Source organism: Ochotona princeps, chromosome 18 (assembly GCF_030435755.1).
Source record: "Ochotona princeps isolate mOchPri1 chromosome 18, mOchPri1.hap1, whole genome shotgun sequence".
Classification (NCBI taxonomy): domain Eukaryota; kingdom Metazoa; phylum Chordata; class Mammalia; order Lagomorpha; family Ochotonidae; genus Ochotona; species Ochotona princeps.
Genome location: NC_080849.1, coordinates 2,813,399 through 2,828,995, shown reverse-complemented (window position 1 = coordinate 2,828,995; position 15,597 = coordinate 2,813,399). Strand labels below are relative to the sequence as shown.

The following is a 15,597-nucleotide window of genomic DNA, read 5'->3' as shown; positions in this document are numbered from 1 at the left end:
TTCATGGACTGCCTGCTGACTCCTTTTCCTTTCATTTTTATGTCAACAAAATGGAATCACGGAAGCTGATTTGTGTGTACACTCAGACCGTAAGGCAGGCCGTAGTTTTTCTTTGTTTTACGTATTGAGGTCTTCCTTGTGCTTGAGCACACGGTTTTTGTTTCCTGGAGACAGAGTAAACATTTATATCATTTAAAAATCCTGTCTTCCAATTATTGTGCTATTTTAAAGGAAGCCTTGTGGAAGCTATTCATTTTCTATTTTATAGCATTTTAAATATTTAATAATAGTACATTTTCTGATCATTTCATGCTTGCCGTGTGAGATCGGCTGGGGGCAGTGCATGTCTTACGCTGTATCTTTGTCACGACAGGTGGCAGAGAGAGGAACAGGAGAGCTGCAATCATTGTTTTGGTCTTTGGGTCACTGATAGTGAACACGAGTGTACAGATGAGCCCGGCAACTTGGGATGAAATGATTTCCTCTGCCTTACAGTAGTGATAGCATGTTTACTTTGTGCACAGTGATTTGTTTGTTTAGCAAGTATGATATAATTTTTGTGCTATAATCATAGAACTGCATTATATACTTTCTGTATAGATATGTAGCAGATTTATGGTTTAGTTTTGTAATTACTTGCATTCTTTTTTAGGGTTGCTTTTGTAATGAAGAAGCACTTAAATACGCATTTACTAGGCAAACACGGAGTTGGCACCCCAAAAGAAAGGTAATTTCTGTTCTTTTTTTCCCACCTAATAAATAAAATTTTAGGCTTTGTTTAATGAAAAACCATCTAGACTTTTTATGCAATCAGTTCATCATTTTGCGTTTGTGCTGTTCTGTTATTGTGCACATTTCCTGTCATTTTATTCACAAAAAATTTAATCACATGGTTTAATTTTTGAAAATTTAAAACTAGAAGTATTTGAAAGGACTTGGGAGACTCTGAATTTGTGAAATAACCTTCAAACAATAGAAGAGTTAAGTTGGAAGTAATTGACTTCTGTAAATACATTAGCATTAACCAAAACTAATACAGAAAACTAAACTGTATTTTTTAATGTATTTCACTTTGAGGTTTTAAAATTACATTTTTAAATTCTTACTGTAGACTGAAATGTTGCTGATACTGCAAAAGAAATAAATCCTGTGTCATCCCCAAAATAATACTACAATTGCCATGTCATGAAAAATAACACCACAATTATTATGTCACGAACTGCCAGCTTTTCTTTCTTCTTGCTACTGTATCGTAATTAGTTTCATCATGTAGACTTAATTATATTAGGTGAAGTGAAATGCAGCAGTGTCAGTTTCCAGGTAAGCATGGCTACTTCTGAAGTTCTGCCCTCTGTAAAGCATGCAGCTTGTGCTCAGGCCCAGGGCGAAATTTGCCCCGCCCCGTGCCCAGTCCACAGGGCAGGAGCAAGAGAATTTCTGGGAAGTTTGCTTTGTAAATGTTTGTTTATTAGTATAATGTTGATAATAATGTGTTGTCTTCTGCTTTGAAGTTCTAGTTCTATTCATACGTAATTGTCCAAGTTTTTGTAGTCTCTTTACAAAATCTAAAATACTCTACATATTTTCTGTTGATGAGCATTTTAACTTTTCTGGTGGGGTGACTTGCTTTGTTTAGTTTTGTAATATGGGCATAGTATATCGCTGGGTCAACGTGCTGGCATGGGTATGTGCTTCCTTTTAACTTACACTTTTGGTTTCCCCTTCTGTGTAACGCAGTTTTAAAATTTTTTCTTCATATTTATTTGTATTTATATTTAATTTTCTTAATATTCTTCACATTGAGTTGAGGGGGACACACGCCCATGTGGGCCTTCTGTTAGGGTGGGGAGGGTCAGATATGCAGTAAGGTGGGTTGGAAAAATGGTTTTTTTTTCCCCCTCCTGTGTCCACAAGGAAAAAGTGGGCAGGGCTGCTTCTTGCTGTCAAAGTGCCTCAGGACGGCGGGTCTGTGGACAACCAGTTGATGAGGCCTTAGAGACCCTGATGTGGGGAAGAGTTTTCTAAGGGTGGTACTTGGGTGGTATTAATAGTTCAGAGGTGTTGTCAGCTTCATTGCATCAAGGTAGAGGAACTTTTTCCAAAGTCTATTTGATTTTTATTGCATTATTCACCTTAGGGCATCCACAGACCCAGGAGCATGCTGCAAAGCTTGGCCAGGAGAGTTGTCCAACCTGTTGTGCTTCAGCATCCTCTGCTGGCCTAGATGAGTTGACCGTCATGTCCACCTTGTGCATCTGGGCATACTGACTACTGGTCTTGCCATTTTCCCTGTGTGTAGGGTCTGAGTACAGCAGTTGAATTGGCAGACTCCTCCAAGAAACCACAACTCTGGTGACCTCAGGCTTGACTCATGTGTGTACCTGAAAGTGCAGGACCAAGTGCAGTCTGTCACCTGCATCAGCCAGGAATCCTTCAAGAAACCACAGCTGTGGTGACCTCAGGCTTGACTCATGTGTGTACCTGCCAGTGCAGGACCAGGTGCAGTCTGTCACCTGCATCAGCTAGTGCATATACTGGTGGATGCAGCTTCCTGATCAGTTTCACCCCAGCCCCATGTCATGGTGAACTGAAGGGGTGCTGCTGCCCATCCTAGCCAGTACACCAAAGAGCTGGTCCCCATGCATATCAGCTGGTGCCTTGGCCTGTTGGTGGTGACCCCCACCAGGTCTGCCCCAAACCCTGATTTTTGAGCGTGCGAGCCTCTGCTGTAGCCTTTCCTGGTCTAGCCTGCAGGAAAATGTATTTATTGTTTTTAAAAATATTCATTTATTTACTTACTTTTTTACTTATAGGGCTGAGCTAGAGAGTGGTAGAGAGAGTGAGAGAAAGAAACAGAGAAAGAGATCTTCCATCTATTGGTTCACTCTTCAAATGGCTGCAGCAGCGGAAGCCTGGGAGTCTATGCAAGGCTCCAAGTTCTCGGGACATCTTCACTGCTTTCCCAGGTGCAGCAGCATTGAGCTGGTCAGACCTGGAGCCATGGGAACGTGAACTGGAACTCATATCGTATGCCAGCATTTCCGATAGTAACAGAAACTTCTGTACCCCAGTTCTGGTCCCAGGAAAACTCTTTAATATCGTGCTGAACCATTGGTTTGGGCAGAGCTGTTCTCTAAACATTTTGCTTCCCCACTGAAGACATTAATTCCTTGCACATATTTTTGCAATCTTGCTACATTTTAATATCTTCAGGGTAATAAAATCAGTTTCTTTTAATGTTTCCAATTTGGTTCTTTCCACCAAAGCATTGCATATTATAGCAACTAGCAATAGAAGTTAACCAAATAGTTTGTGACGATTAAATTAATAATGTATTCATTTTCAAGTATTTAGACCTTTTATTTATAAAAAATAATATATTAAAAATAAATTTGTATGCTTGCATTTGTAAAGTTTAATGAACAGGTGAGTTTTATCACCATGACTTTTCTTTGGAAACAAGATTTTGTAAGAATATACTATTTTTATCTCTAAATTTGTAGGAACTGATTTTAAAGGTAGTGTATTGCACTATTTCTGCCATCTAACATGAATACTACCAAGTATTCAAGGCCATATTCAGTTCCTGTTCTAAGAACAGTCTCTAATTTGCAGGGTCAATCTAAAGCATCCCTTCTTTGAAATAAGTAATTTTGTTTGTAACATGAATGCACTCAAGGTTTTTTTTGTTTAGCTTTTTGAATTTGCTGATATTAATCTAAAACAGGAACTTATTCATTCTGTCACAATGGAATAATCCCAGTAAGCCTGTCTTCTGTGAAAGGCATGTGCAGGTTACAATAGGAATGACTGGCATTGGAAACCAGCTGGGCTTTGAATGACTGTAAGTAGGAGTGGTTCCCATTGGATACATTGTTTTTTTGCTCTGAAGATACGTTTAGGAAATATCTCATGAAGGTACTCATCAAATCATTTTAGCAATAAAGAATTTTAGGCTAGGTAAGTTCATCATAAAGTGAAAACACTAAATTATCATAGCCAAGGAATCTGAACCTGTATTTTTACTTGTGAATATTTAGTTGAAAATGCTCATGTTTTTATGGTAAAGCCATTTTTTGGAGTCTAAGGAGGTACTTATTTTTACATGGTGCCATAGTTGTTGGGAAATTCCTGCCCGTAACAGTGGGATCAGACTTAATGGGATATCACCATGCTCACAAAGCTGATTAGTAAGCCTTGACATTTGTGCAGACCTTTTTACCTTTTCTGAGACACTTAGGGTTTGTCGTTAATTGTCTTGAAAGGCGATTTTCCAGAGAGAGAAGAAGAGAGAGGTGGTTGCATCTGCTGGTTCATACACCACATGGCTGCAGTGCTCAGAGCTGAGCTCATCTGGATTTGGGAGCTGTGTTCTTCCGGATCGCCCATGTGGGTGGCAGTGGAACCATGCTCAGCTGTATTCCTAGGCCTTAAGCAGAATGCTAGGTTGGAAGTGAAGCAGTTGAGACATGGACCTAGGCATATATGGGACACCAGTGCCATAGGCTGGAGGATCAGTCCAGTGGCCGCAGCTCTCTTGTCTTATTTAACACCATCTCTGATCTTATTAGTAAGTAAAATCTTTCCTCTTTCTTTGCGATGGAAAGATTGGCAATTTTGTCCCTTCCCAGCTCACCAGGCTCCTTTTCCGACACTGGCGTTGGGCCTGGTAGTGGGTAGTGTTTTTGTTCCATTCCCTTTCTCTTTGCTCAAAACCTTATACGTTGATGTGTTATCATGGGTTACATGCATCAGTATATTTCTTGTTTCTTAAGTTTAGGTGCAAGTTTTACCCTTTTTCTTCAAACACGAAGGTGAATGTTCCTGGGAAAAGTGTGTGTTCTTTCCAAGTGGTTGTTGCTGAAGATGTGCCCTGTGCACTTGTGTTTGAGAAACTTGGATTGTTGTTACATTAGGGAGTGAGCACATGTTCAAAGAAACCTTTAAAAATGTTATTGTGGAATGGTTTGAAAAATTTCCTTTTAGAATGCATTCCATTCATAGTATGTGAGTTAACTCCTAAATCACAGTGTTATTTTATTGTCTACTTCCAAGAAATTCTTTAAGGAGATTTCTGTGAGGGACATACTGTTTCTAGCATGTTACTGAAGTGATAGTTTATTGTTATGGATGTGATGTAATCATTTATTCCGTGGGTCTGGCTTTCCTAGGCCCTTCTCGAGTGGACTTTATAAGCCTTACGCCATTCCTATCCGCTCCTGAGACTGGTTTTTGTTTTTGTTTTTCCCACCCAACCTGAGTGATCTCTGCCTTCTCCCACCAATTATTTTTCACCTTTGATTAGAATTTGTATTTCTGTTTTTCTTTCCCCCAGATGAATGCTAGTTTAGAGAAAGTAGCAGTTTATCGTCCCTCTGTTTTGAAGCATATGTATACAAGAAATACTTCTGTTGAGCCAAAGTAACCTAAAAATCATGTCATTCTTTCCAATGTGGTTTGCTTGTTTTAGTATATGTAGAGAGGCTGGTACAGTTTTAATGACTTAGCACTGCTTTTGCATTATATGGGGATTTCTTTTCATCTTTTCCTATCATGGCATGTGATAGATAGTTAAATATAAAACATATCCTGTGATTATGACATGATCTTATTGAGAAAAAGAGTCTTCAATAGTCAGACCACCTCTACTAGATATTTATTTTTCTGTGGAAATTAAAAGAGTTTTAAAAGTTTGTCAAAAGCCATGGTTGTTATTTTTAGAAAATTTCTTGCTTTTACTGGCTTAAGCCAACAACCTATTAGGTGCATTCAGAGAGAAGTCTACATTTTCCACCACAGTTAGCTTTCCAGGCCTTGAAAGGTATTTCTGAATGACCTTGATGGTTTGGGTGTTGTGTTGACTTCTGACAGCTGCTGTCCTTCCTTGAGATGATGTGCTGTGCTGTGTGTGTGTGTGTGTGTGTGTGTGTGTGTGTGTGTGTGGTGTCGTGTTTCTGGCTACTCTCTGGAGAGCAGCGTGCCCTCCATCCCCCTCCCTCCCTGCGGACAGGGCTACCAGTGCTCTTTGGTGCACAGCCAGAAGCTGCATGGAAAAGCTGAGTTCCTTTCGTGTCCTGAATTCATCCTCCTTCCATTGGTTTCTTAATGTTCTTTTAGTTTTAACCTTCACTTCTTGTTAACAGAGAGCATGTTGCATTCATTTTTTTTTTAATATCCTCTAATAAAATCTGAGTGTAAATGGGTTTGTATTTATCGTAATTTAGGAATGGTTTAAGAAATAACTTTATAAAATTTACACAATTGGGGCCCAGCATAGTAGCCCAGCAGCTAAAGTCCTTGCCTTGTGCTCAATGGGATCTCATATGGGTGCCAGTTCTAGTCCCAGCAGCCCTGCTTCCCATCCAGCTCCCACTGCTTTGTGGCCTGGAAAGCAGTTGAGGACAGTCAAAAGGCTTGTGACTCTGCACAAACGAGCTCTGGTTGTTGAGGCTGCTTGAGGAGTGAATCAGTGGATGCAAGATCTTCCTCTCTGTATATAGACTTTCCAAAAAAAAAATTCACATAATTATTACAAAGATATAATTTAGAATACTGTTCATGAAAATGTCTTATCTTCCTCATCACACTTAAGGGCATGATTGCTCCATGATTTTTCTTCCAGAAAAAAATTGAATTTTTGTTATACAGTTAGTCATTTTATTCTTCAGTACGAGGGAATCATGTGTAACTGAGTTTTCCTCTTTATGTTTATTGCTCTGGCCTCACGTCCCAAACTGTGACACTCTCTGGTGAGTAGGATGGATTTCACGGAATGAGGTTTATTCACTACCCTTATTTCTAGCTGCTTGTGTTTTTTCTCCTATGTGGAATTCTTATTTTATGTGAGTGATACATTTTAACAAGCTCGTTTAAATTAAAGCTCACATAATTCAAAATTGATTTTGCCATAATGACATTTTTGGAATCAAATTAATATTTTTGGGAGAGTTTATGTACATCTCAGCCATTTGGCTTGGGGCATTTTGTTAAGCCCTGTTGTCAAGTGTACTTCAGGTCGCCTTCCTTGTTTGGTGAACATCGGGACACTGAATTTTGCCCTCTCAGGGTTATCTGTTACAGTGACCAGTGTCAGCCCTACAGTATGCTGAGCAGTGACCAGTGTCAGCCCTACAGTATGCTGAGCAGTGAGCAGTGTCAGCCCTACAGTATGCTGAGCAGTGACCAGTGCCAACCCTACCGTATGCTGAGCAGTGACCAGTGTCAGCCCTACCGTATGCTGAGCAGTGACCAGTGTCAGCCCTACCGTATGCTGAGCAGTGAGCAGTGTCAGCCCTACCGTATGCTGAGCAGTGAGCAGTGTCAGCCCTACAGTATGCTGAGCGGTGACCAGTGTCAGCCCTACAGTATGCTGAGCGGTGACCAGTGTCAGCCCTACAGTATGCTGAGCGGTGACCAGTGTCAGCCCTACAGTATGCTGAGCGGTGACCAGTGTCAGCCCTACCGTATGCTGAGCGGTGAGCAGTGTCAGCCCTACCGTATGCTGAGCAGTGACCAGTGTCAGCCCTACAGTATGCTGAGCAGTGACCAGTGTCAGCCCTACAGTATGCTGAGCAGTGAGCAGTGTCAGCCCTACCGTATGCTGAGCAGTGAGCAGTGTCAGCCCTACAGTATGCTGAGCAGTGAGCAGTGTCAGCCCTACCGTATGCTGAGCAGTGACCAGTGTCAGCCCTACCGTATGCTGAGCAGTGACCAGTGTCAGCCCTACCGTATGCTGAGCAGTGAGCAGTGTCAGCCCTACAGTATGCTGAGCAGTGACCAGTGCCAACCCTACCGTATGCTGAGCAGTGACCAGTGTCAGCCCTACCGTATGCTGAGCAGTGACCAGTGTCAGCCCTACCGTATGCTGAGCAGTGAGCAGTGTCAGCCCTACCGTATGCTGAGCAGTGAGCAGTGTCAGCCCTACAGTATGCTGAGCAGTGACCAGTGTCAGCCCTACAGTATGCTGAGCGGTGACCAGTGTCAGCCCTACAGTATGCTGAGCGGTGACCAGTGTCAGCCCTACCGTATGCTGAGCGGTGACCAGTGTCAGCCCTACCGTATGCTGAGCGGTGACCAGTGTCAGCCCTACCGTATGCTGAGCAGTGACCAGTGTCAGCCCTACAGTATGCTGAGCAGTGACCAGTGTCAGCCCTACAGTATGCTGAGCAGTGAGCAGTGTCAGCCCTACCGTATGCTGAGCAGTGAGCAGTGTCAGCCCTACAGTATGCTGAGCAGTGAGCAGTGTCAGCCCTACCGTATGCTGAGCAGTGAGCAGTGTCAGCCCTACCGTATGCTGAGCAGTGAGCAGTGTCAGCCCTACAGTATGCTGAGCAGTGACCAGTGTCAGCCCTACAGTATGCTGAGCAGTGACCAGTGTCAGCCCTACCGTATGCTGAGCAGTGAGCAGTGTCAGCCCTACCGTATGCTGAGCAGTGAGCAGTGTCAGCCCTACAGTATGCTGAGCAGTGAGCAGTGTCAGCCCTACCGTATGCTGAGCAGTGACCAGTGTCAGCCCTACAGTATGCTGAGCAGTGACCAGTGTCAGCCCTACCGTATGCTGAGCAGTGACCAGTGTCAGCCCTACCGTATGCTGAGCAGTGACCAGTGTCAGCCCTACCGTATGCTGAGCAGTGAGCAGTGTCAGCCCTACCGTATGCTGAGCAGTGACCAGTGTCAGCCCTACAGTATGCTGAGCAGTGACCAGTGTCAGCCCTACAGTATGCTGAGCAGTGACCAGTGTCAGCCCTACCGTATGCTGAGCAGTGAGCAGTGTCAGCCCTACAGTATGCTGAGCAGTGAGCAGTGTCAGCCCTACAGTATGCTGAGCAGTGAGCAGTGTCAGCCCTACCGTATGCTGAGCAGTGACCAGTGTCAGCCCTACAGTATGCTGAGCAGTGACCAGTGTCAGCCCTACAGTATGCTGAGCAGTGACCAGTGTCAGCCCTACAGTATGCTGAGCAGAGACAGTTAGTAATACTCCCAGTGCAAGAAAGGTTGCCGTATTTCCTTTTATCCATGGGTTCATTCTCTGAGGCTTGAACAAAAATTGTTGGCCATAATGATAAAGTATCATGTTGGCTATATTGAAAGAAATTTTTCTGAAAGCAAACATTGTGTTAACATATGTCACATAAAATAAAATGTTTTTTGGGGTTCCCTTTTGTAAGATTAATTGTTTTGGGCCCGGTGGCGTGGCCTAGCAGCTGAAGTCCTCGCCTTGAACACCCCAGGATCCCATATGGGCACCGGTTCTAATCCTGGCAGCTCCACTTCCCATCCAGCTCTCTGCTTGTTGCCTGGGAAAGCATTCGAGGATGTCCCAAAGCTTTGGGACCCTGCACCTGTGTGGGAGACTCGGAAGAGGTTCCTGATTCCTGGCTTTGGATCGGCACAGCACTGGCCCATTGCGGCTCACTTGGGGAGTGAATCATTGGACGGAAGATCTTCCTCTCTGTCTCTCCTCCTCTCTGTATATCTGACTTTGTAATGAAAATAAACAAATATTTAAAAAAAAAATCAATTCTTTCAGCTCAAGCCAGCAATATTTTGTGTATTTCCTTTCTGGGTATTTTCCTAAACATGAATATTGTATCATTCAGCATTTAATATTTGTTATTACCCCTGATAAATAAGATTTTTAGGTAGAGGAACAATCCCACTCTAGGTTTTTGGGAGGGATGGTAGTAAGAGCATCTTCTTTGTCAAAATTCACGGATGAGAGTCTGTGTTGGAGCACACCAGGACCTGTCCTTGCTTGGACTTTGGTGTGGGCCTGATGGGCTGAGGGAGACAATGAGCAGGATGTAGTGAATCCAGGAGAGAACTTCCTGTTGCTCTCCCTTGACAGCGTAATCAGGTCTGGGGTTGGACAAGGCTGAGCACCCTGCACAGTGCTTTGTGAAGGGCTGCAGTTGAAATGTGATGATTGTGTTGTGTTCCAGCTATTAGGCTGGAGCTCAGGAACCTTGAGCAGAGGCAAGGGGGGCATGGAGAGAAGACCCAGTGCCACAGAGGCATCAGCAGTGGGTGTCCCTCATCACTACATCCTTTTCCTGATCCTCTGATTGCTGATGCAAAGCCAACCTGCAAATAAGCCTCTATTCATTTGTTTTATTTTGTCAGATTCTTTCTGTATCTTGACATCCACTTTATACTTTTTGTATCGTTTTGCAAATGTAATTTTTGGTTACCTATCAAAATCATGTATCAGTGGAGAGGACTCCAATGCCTGTATAATTGTTGTTGATTTCATCTTACTCGTCACATTCCTACAGAATAGTAAAGGAACGAAGGGTAGACATACACATATATTAGTATGTGTTTCTGCGTTTAGGTAAGACATTTCTTTATCTTGCCATGTCCAACCCTGCCAAAAGAAGATCAAAAGACCCTAATCATAGTGTATACTTTATAGTTACCCGATCAGAGGGATTTTTAGTTTAATGCCCTGATAATCTTTATTGAAATGACTTTTTGTCTACTGTTATCCATTCTTTCATTTGTTAAGGTAAAATGAAGTTCTGTACAGATATTGAGCTATATCTTGTCTACTATAAATGTTCCTAATTGTTTTGAATTTGATAATGCATTATTTTTTAATGTGACAAATTAATTTGAAGTGCATTTTTTTCCTGCAACCACTTGGTCACGCACGCTCCTGTTTTAGGTATGAGGCTATTTGGTGTTTTACATTTTGAAGGAATATACGTGTTCCCCAACTACCTTCTTTTTCCCCTTGCCACCATCTAGAATATTTTTGACAGTCTCTTTTTTATTGCACCTAAATTGCTTTTAGAACACTGGGGCTTATACATCTGGACTCTGACTAAAATATGCCTTAAGCTCTTATCTTGAATTCCCAGTCAGTGCTGGAATTAAAGAAAACAAAGGCCTATATGTTCACTGCAGCCTTCAATTATGCCTAATTACCAACTCTGATACAGTTTCATTATCCAGTACTGACTTTTTGTGAGAGGTTCTTTATATTTCTGATGTCTTGGTGGTTGCTTTTAAGAGTCCAAATTAAACTTGTTGTTAAGGAATTTTCTGGAAACAGAACCTTTCTGAAGTAATTTTTGTCTGGTTGCAGCCAAGCTATTTGCTCATCTGTTTTAATAAACAAAAAGCCTGATGTTGTCGGGGGGGAGGTGTCTCCAGAGGTGATTTTCTGGGTACTTTTTACAGTTCTCCTTTCTGAGACTATTCACTTGACCTGGCTTGAGTTTCGAACAAGGCATTCTGGGAGAGAATGGGGGATGTCCAGTTCACGGTCACCAAATGGTATACCAAGTGTCTGTGTGTCCTTCCTGACTTTTTCATTTCAAGGTACATTTTCTATCGTCATAGTGTCCAGCAGCACAGACCACTGCCTCTCAGAGCATCAGTTCAGAGCCTATGCCCTGCTTGAGTGTGGCTTCTTCATTTTTCAGGTCGAGGATTTGACCTCTCGATTTGCAAGTTGTCCTGAAGCTGACAGAATTGAACATTACTGATGTTACTAAGTCCTGAATGTTGTGCCAAAAAAATTGTTTATGTGTAGCATTTTGTGATTTTAAAATAATTGATTTTTCTTTTTTTTTTAAGATTTATTTTATTTTCATTACAAAGTCAGATATACAGAGAGGAGGAGAGACAGAGAGGAAGATCTTCCGTCCAATGATTCGCTTCCCAAGTGAGCGCAACGGCCGGTGCTGTGCCGATCCGAAGCCAGGAACCTGGAACCTCTTCCAGGTCTCCCACGTGAGTGCAGGATCCCAAGGCCTTGGGCCGTCCTCGGCTGCTTTCCCAGGCCACAAGCAGGGAGCTGGATGGGAAGTGGAGCTGCTGGGATTAGAACAGGCGCCCATATGGGATCCTGGGGCGTTCAAGGCGAGGACTTCAGCTGCTAGGCCACGCCACTGGGCCCCAATAATTGATTTTTCAATTAAACCATCTTAAAATTTCTAGTTGCCCAGGTTTAGTTGCACTGCCCCCTTTGTTTCCTAATCTGACAGAGCAAGGGATTATGGGACACTGCATTTCAGCAGCACTTATGAATGAACGTTTTTAAAATTAGATGAGATTGTCTTTGAAGTTATCTAAAATGGTGATTTTTTCCTTTTGTCTTAAACAGCAAACTGTAATGTTCAGAGCGCCCTTTTCCCATTTCATATTTACAGTTATATCATATGGATATGCCATGTATTTTTGGTAACTGGATGGTGGCAGACATTTCTGAATAGGAGACCTTTGAATATTTATTGCCTTCTAGAATCTCACATTTTTAATATGATAATATTTTTTAAAAGGAAAAAAAATTGTAAATAAGGCAACTCATACAAAGCCAGTTATTGTTTTTTTGTACTCACAGTAATAACAATGCATGGACATAGTTCAAAGCTGTAGTGTGTTTAAAAGAGACAACATGCAAATTTTTTTTACTTTCAAACTGGCTATTTTAGGTTTTGGGTTTTTTTAGTATTACCTCCTTTCCCTTTATTTCAAAGTATTTTCCTATCCTTTTACCACCCAGTAGAATTAGCATGAACCAGGCTAGGACATTCCATCAAAAGCTAAGCTGCTCTGGCTGATGCTCAAAGAGGTGCCTGAAGACCACAGAGCTATGGAACAGGTTCTTCCAGGCTCAGCAGAGGCCCTGAGGCCCTTTGTCGTCCTTCAGAAAGAATGTTTCTGTCTGTGGAGAACCATTCACTTCCATAGCTCTACCTCTTGGCACTATAGAGATGGAGTTTCAATTGTCTGTGGTGATTCAGGCCTGAATATGGTGTGGGCAGTGAGAGCCCTGAGCCTGCAGGCGGACAGCTGCTGGCCAGAGCTGTTGACTGTGCTTCTGAAGAGGGTCCCAATACAACGGCCGAGTGGAAGCGAGTCCAAAACTCAGAGCAAGAGAAGCGTACAATCATCCTTAACTAGAAACACGAAGTTGCAATAAATTCAAATCTGGACTGTAATGTTCCGCTTTCAGGTTTGATGGTAAATTTATAGGTGTTCATTATATTACTATGAATATGTAGAAATAAGGTGTGGTCCCCAGTGGATCATTTGAATCAAAGAATGCAAGCTAGTTTTGTGCCTTGAGGTAAAAATAAACCATTATTTCCCACATTTGGATGACCTACCTCATGCTTGATAGTTCATTTTTTTGAAATGCTGCTTTTGTTCTCTAAGTAGTCTCACTCCATGAAGGGGGAACTTTATTGATCTGTGACACATTGGATCTTCATCTCATGTTCAACAAAGTGTCATTTTGTAGGAAATCCTAGTGTTTGACTGTAAAAGCTTAGTGGAAATTACATGGATAAAGCAACGTAAGTGGCTGTTCTCCTCATTTTTATTACAAGCAGAGTTTGATTTGTACGATTTTGGAAGCTTTCTCCTTGGCGCAATGTGGAGTAGTGGAGGGAGCACCAGGCGACAGGGTGGTTGAGAGACATGGGCCTTGGCGGGGAGGAGGGGAGGGAGCACCAGGCGACAGGGTGGTTGAGAGACATGGGCCTTGGCGGAGAGGAGGGGAGGGAGCACCAGGCGACAGAGTGGTTGAGAGACATGGTCCTTGGCGGGGAGGAGGGGAGGGAGCACCAGGCGACAGAGTGGTTGAGAGACATGGTCCTTGGCGGGGAGGAGGGGAGGGAGCACCAGGCGACAGAGTGGTTGAGAGACATGGTCCTTGGCGGGGAGGAGGGGAGGGAGCACCAGGCGACAGAGTGGTTGAGAGACATGGTCCTTGGCGGGGAGGAGGGGAGGGAGCACCAGGCGACAGGGTGGTTGAGAGACATGGTCCTTGGCGGGGAGGAGGGGAGGGAGCACCAGGCGACAGGGTGGTTGAGAGACATGGTCCTTGGCGGGGAAGAGGGGAGGGATGTGACTGTTCCCCACCCGGGGACCAGTTCTGCCTTCTGTTATGCCAGGATTTGAACAAGCTCAGCATTGTTTCGGAAAGAAGTCTTGACTAGCTCTGTCTTCTGAAACATTAAATCTGAGAGAAGATAGCTGGCAGTTGACAATGATTTTCTTCTTGGATGTGTTTAATGCGTCAGTGTTGTCTTCATGTTTTAGTTTCTTTTTTTTTTTTTTAAAGATTTATTATTATTGGAAAGCCAGGATATACAGAGAGAAGAGACAGAGAGGAAGATCTTCCATCTGATGATTCACTCCCCAAGTGAGCTGCAACGGGCCGGTGTGCGCCGATCCGATGCCAGGAACCTGGAACCTCTTCCGGGCCTCCCACGCGGGTGCAGGGTCCCAAGGCACTGGGCCGTCCTCGACTGCTTTCCCAGGCCACAAGCAGGGAGCTGGATGGGAAGTGGAGCTGCCGGGATTAGAACAGGTGTCCATATGGGATCCCGGGGCTTTCAAGGCGAGGACTTTAGCCGCTAGGCCACGCCGCCAGGCCCATGTTTTAGTTTCTTATGGTTTGTGTCTCCCGTTTCATGTTCCGTTTCTGCTAATGCTGCTACGGAGTCCTCGCCAGAGTGGCAGAAGGGCCCTGGGCAGTGGTGGGGAGCTGGTTTATTCCCCCGTGTCTGGATGTTGAAGCGGTGAACATGGGAAGGTCATGTTTATCAAGTTTCTGCTGCTTTATGCTTCCTCTCTGCCTCTAAGTCAGCTGCTCATAGGACAACTGCACAGGCCTAGCAACTTTCTGGGCTTGGAAGGCTGATGTCTGTTCTGCCAGTCAGCAGGCCCAGAAAGTGATAGGTTTCTGCTATTTAACTGCTTGGCTGCCTGCCACTGTTGTCTGTAAGACGTTCGTAAGAAACGAAGGACAGAGCGGGGAACAGGCCTCTTTGCTATAACTCATCAGCCTCCATGCTAGTGGGTATGCATCTACCCAACACTGTGCGGGTAAGGAGGCATGAGTACCTACAAGAGGCGTGCCCATGCCACCTTGTTGTTGAGGTACCGGCTGAGTAAAGCATGTGTCCTGTAGCTTTGGCTGTATGAGCAGTGTTGTTGCAGTTTCTGTTCCGTGCATCCCTGGCTCGCCATGACCGAGCTCAGCACTCTGTCTTATCAGTGTCTTCAGATGTATAATCTAGTAGGTGACTCTGTTGTTCCTCTTGGCTTTGGAGACTTCGTGTTCATGTTGGTATGATAAGGATTTCCTGATAGAGACTCTAGAGTTCTTTTTTCTAATGATTTCACTCATAGATTTACTGTTGAGTTTAGTGTGGGTCATGGAATCACAATGGTATAAAAGGTTCTCTTTATTTTTGGGGAAATTTTTTGTCATTTGTTGTGAGAAATGATGTCTTGTACAAGGCTTTCTAAGATCTCGTTTCATAGTTAGTCCTTTTAAGTACTATTGGCTTGCTGTATTTACTGAATTTAATTTTCCCAAACATGAAGTAACTTTTCAGAGGAACCTTTTTATGTAATAGATTTAATACCAGTTTCAGAGAGATTTTTGCCTCTAATCTGTGGCTACATATTTTGTCATGTCATTCCGTTTGTCTTGGGCGAATCTAGCCAGATCCCGCAGTTCCGCGGTGACGCTCAGCTCCTTTGAGGGACATCTTGTTGAACTGCGCAGGGTTGATAGCTGTGCATCGCTTCTGTTCTTGATAACTGCTTGCCATTTATTTGCAATTTAAAGAT

The 15,597-nt window shown here is 43.4% G+C and overlaps 1 protein-coding gene across 1 annotated transcript in view; it reads left to right on the top strand.

Moving 5' to 3' along the window:
* The window catches only part of ZNF407 (zinc finger protein 407), a 399,980-nt gene that overhangs the window by 140,000 nt on the left and 244,383 nt on the right, over positions 1-15,597 (top strand). Inside the window, exon 4 of the mRNA XM_058676858.1 lies at positions 653-727. Within this exon, the coding sequence (XP_058532841.1) occupies positions 653-727 (75 nt within the window). The remainder of the gene's footprint in view (positions 1-652; positions 728-15,597) is intronic.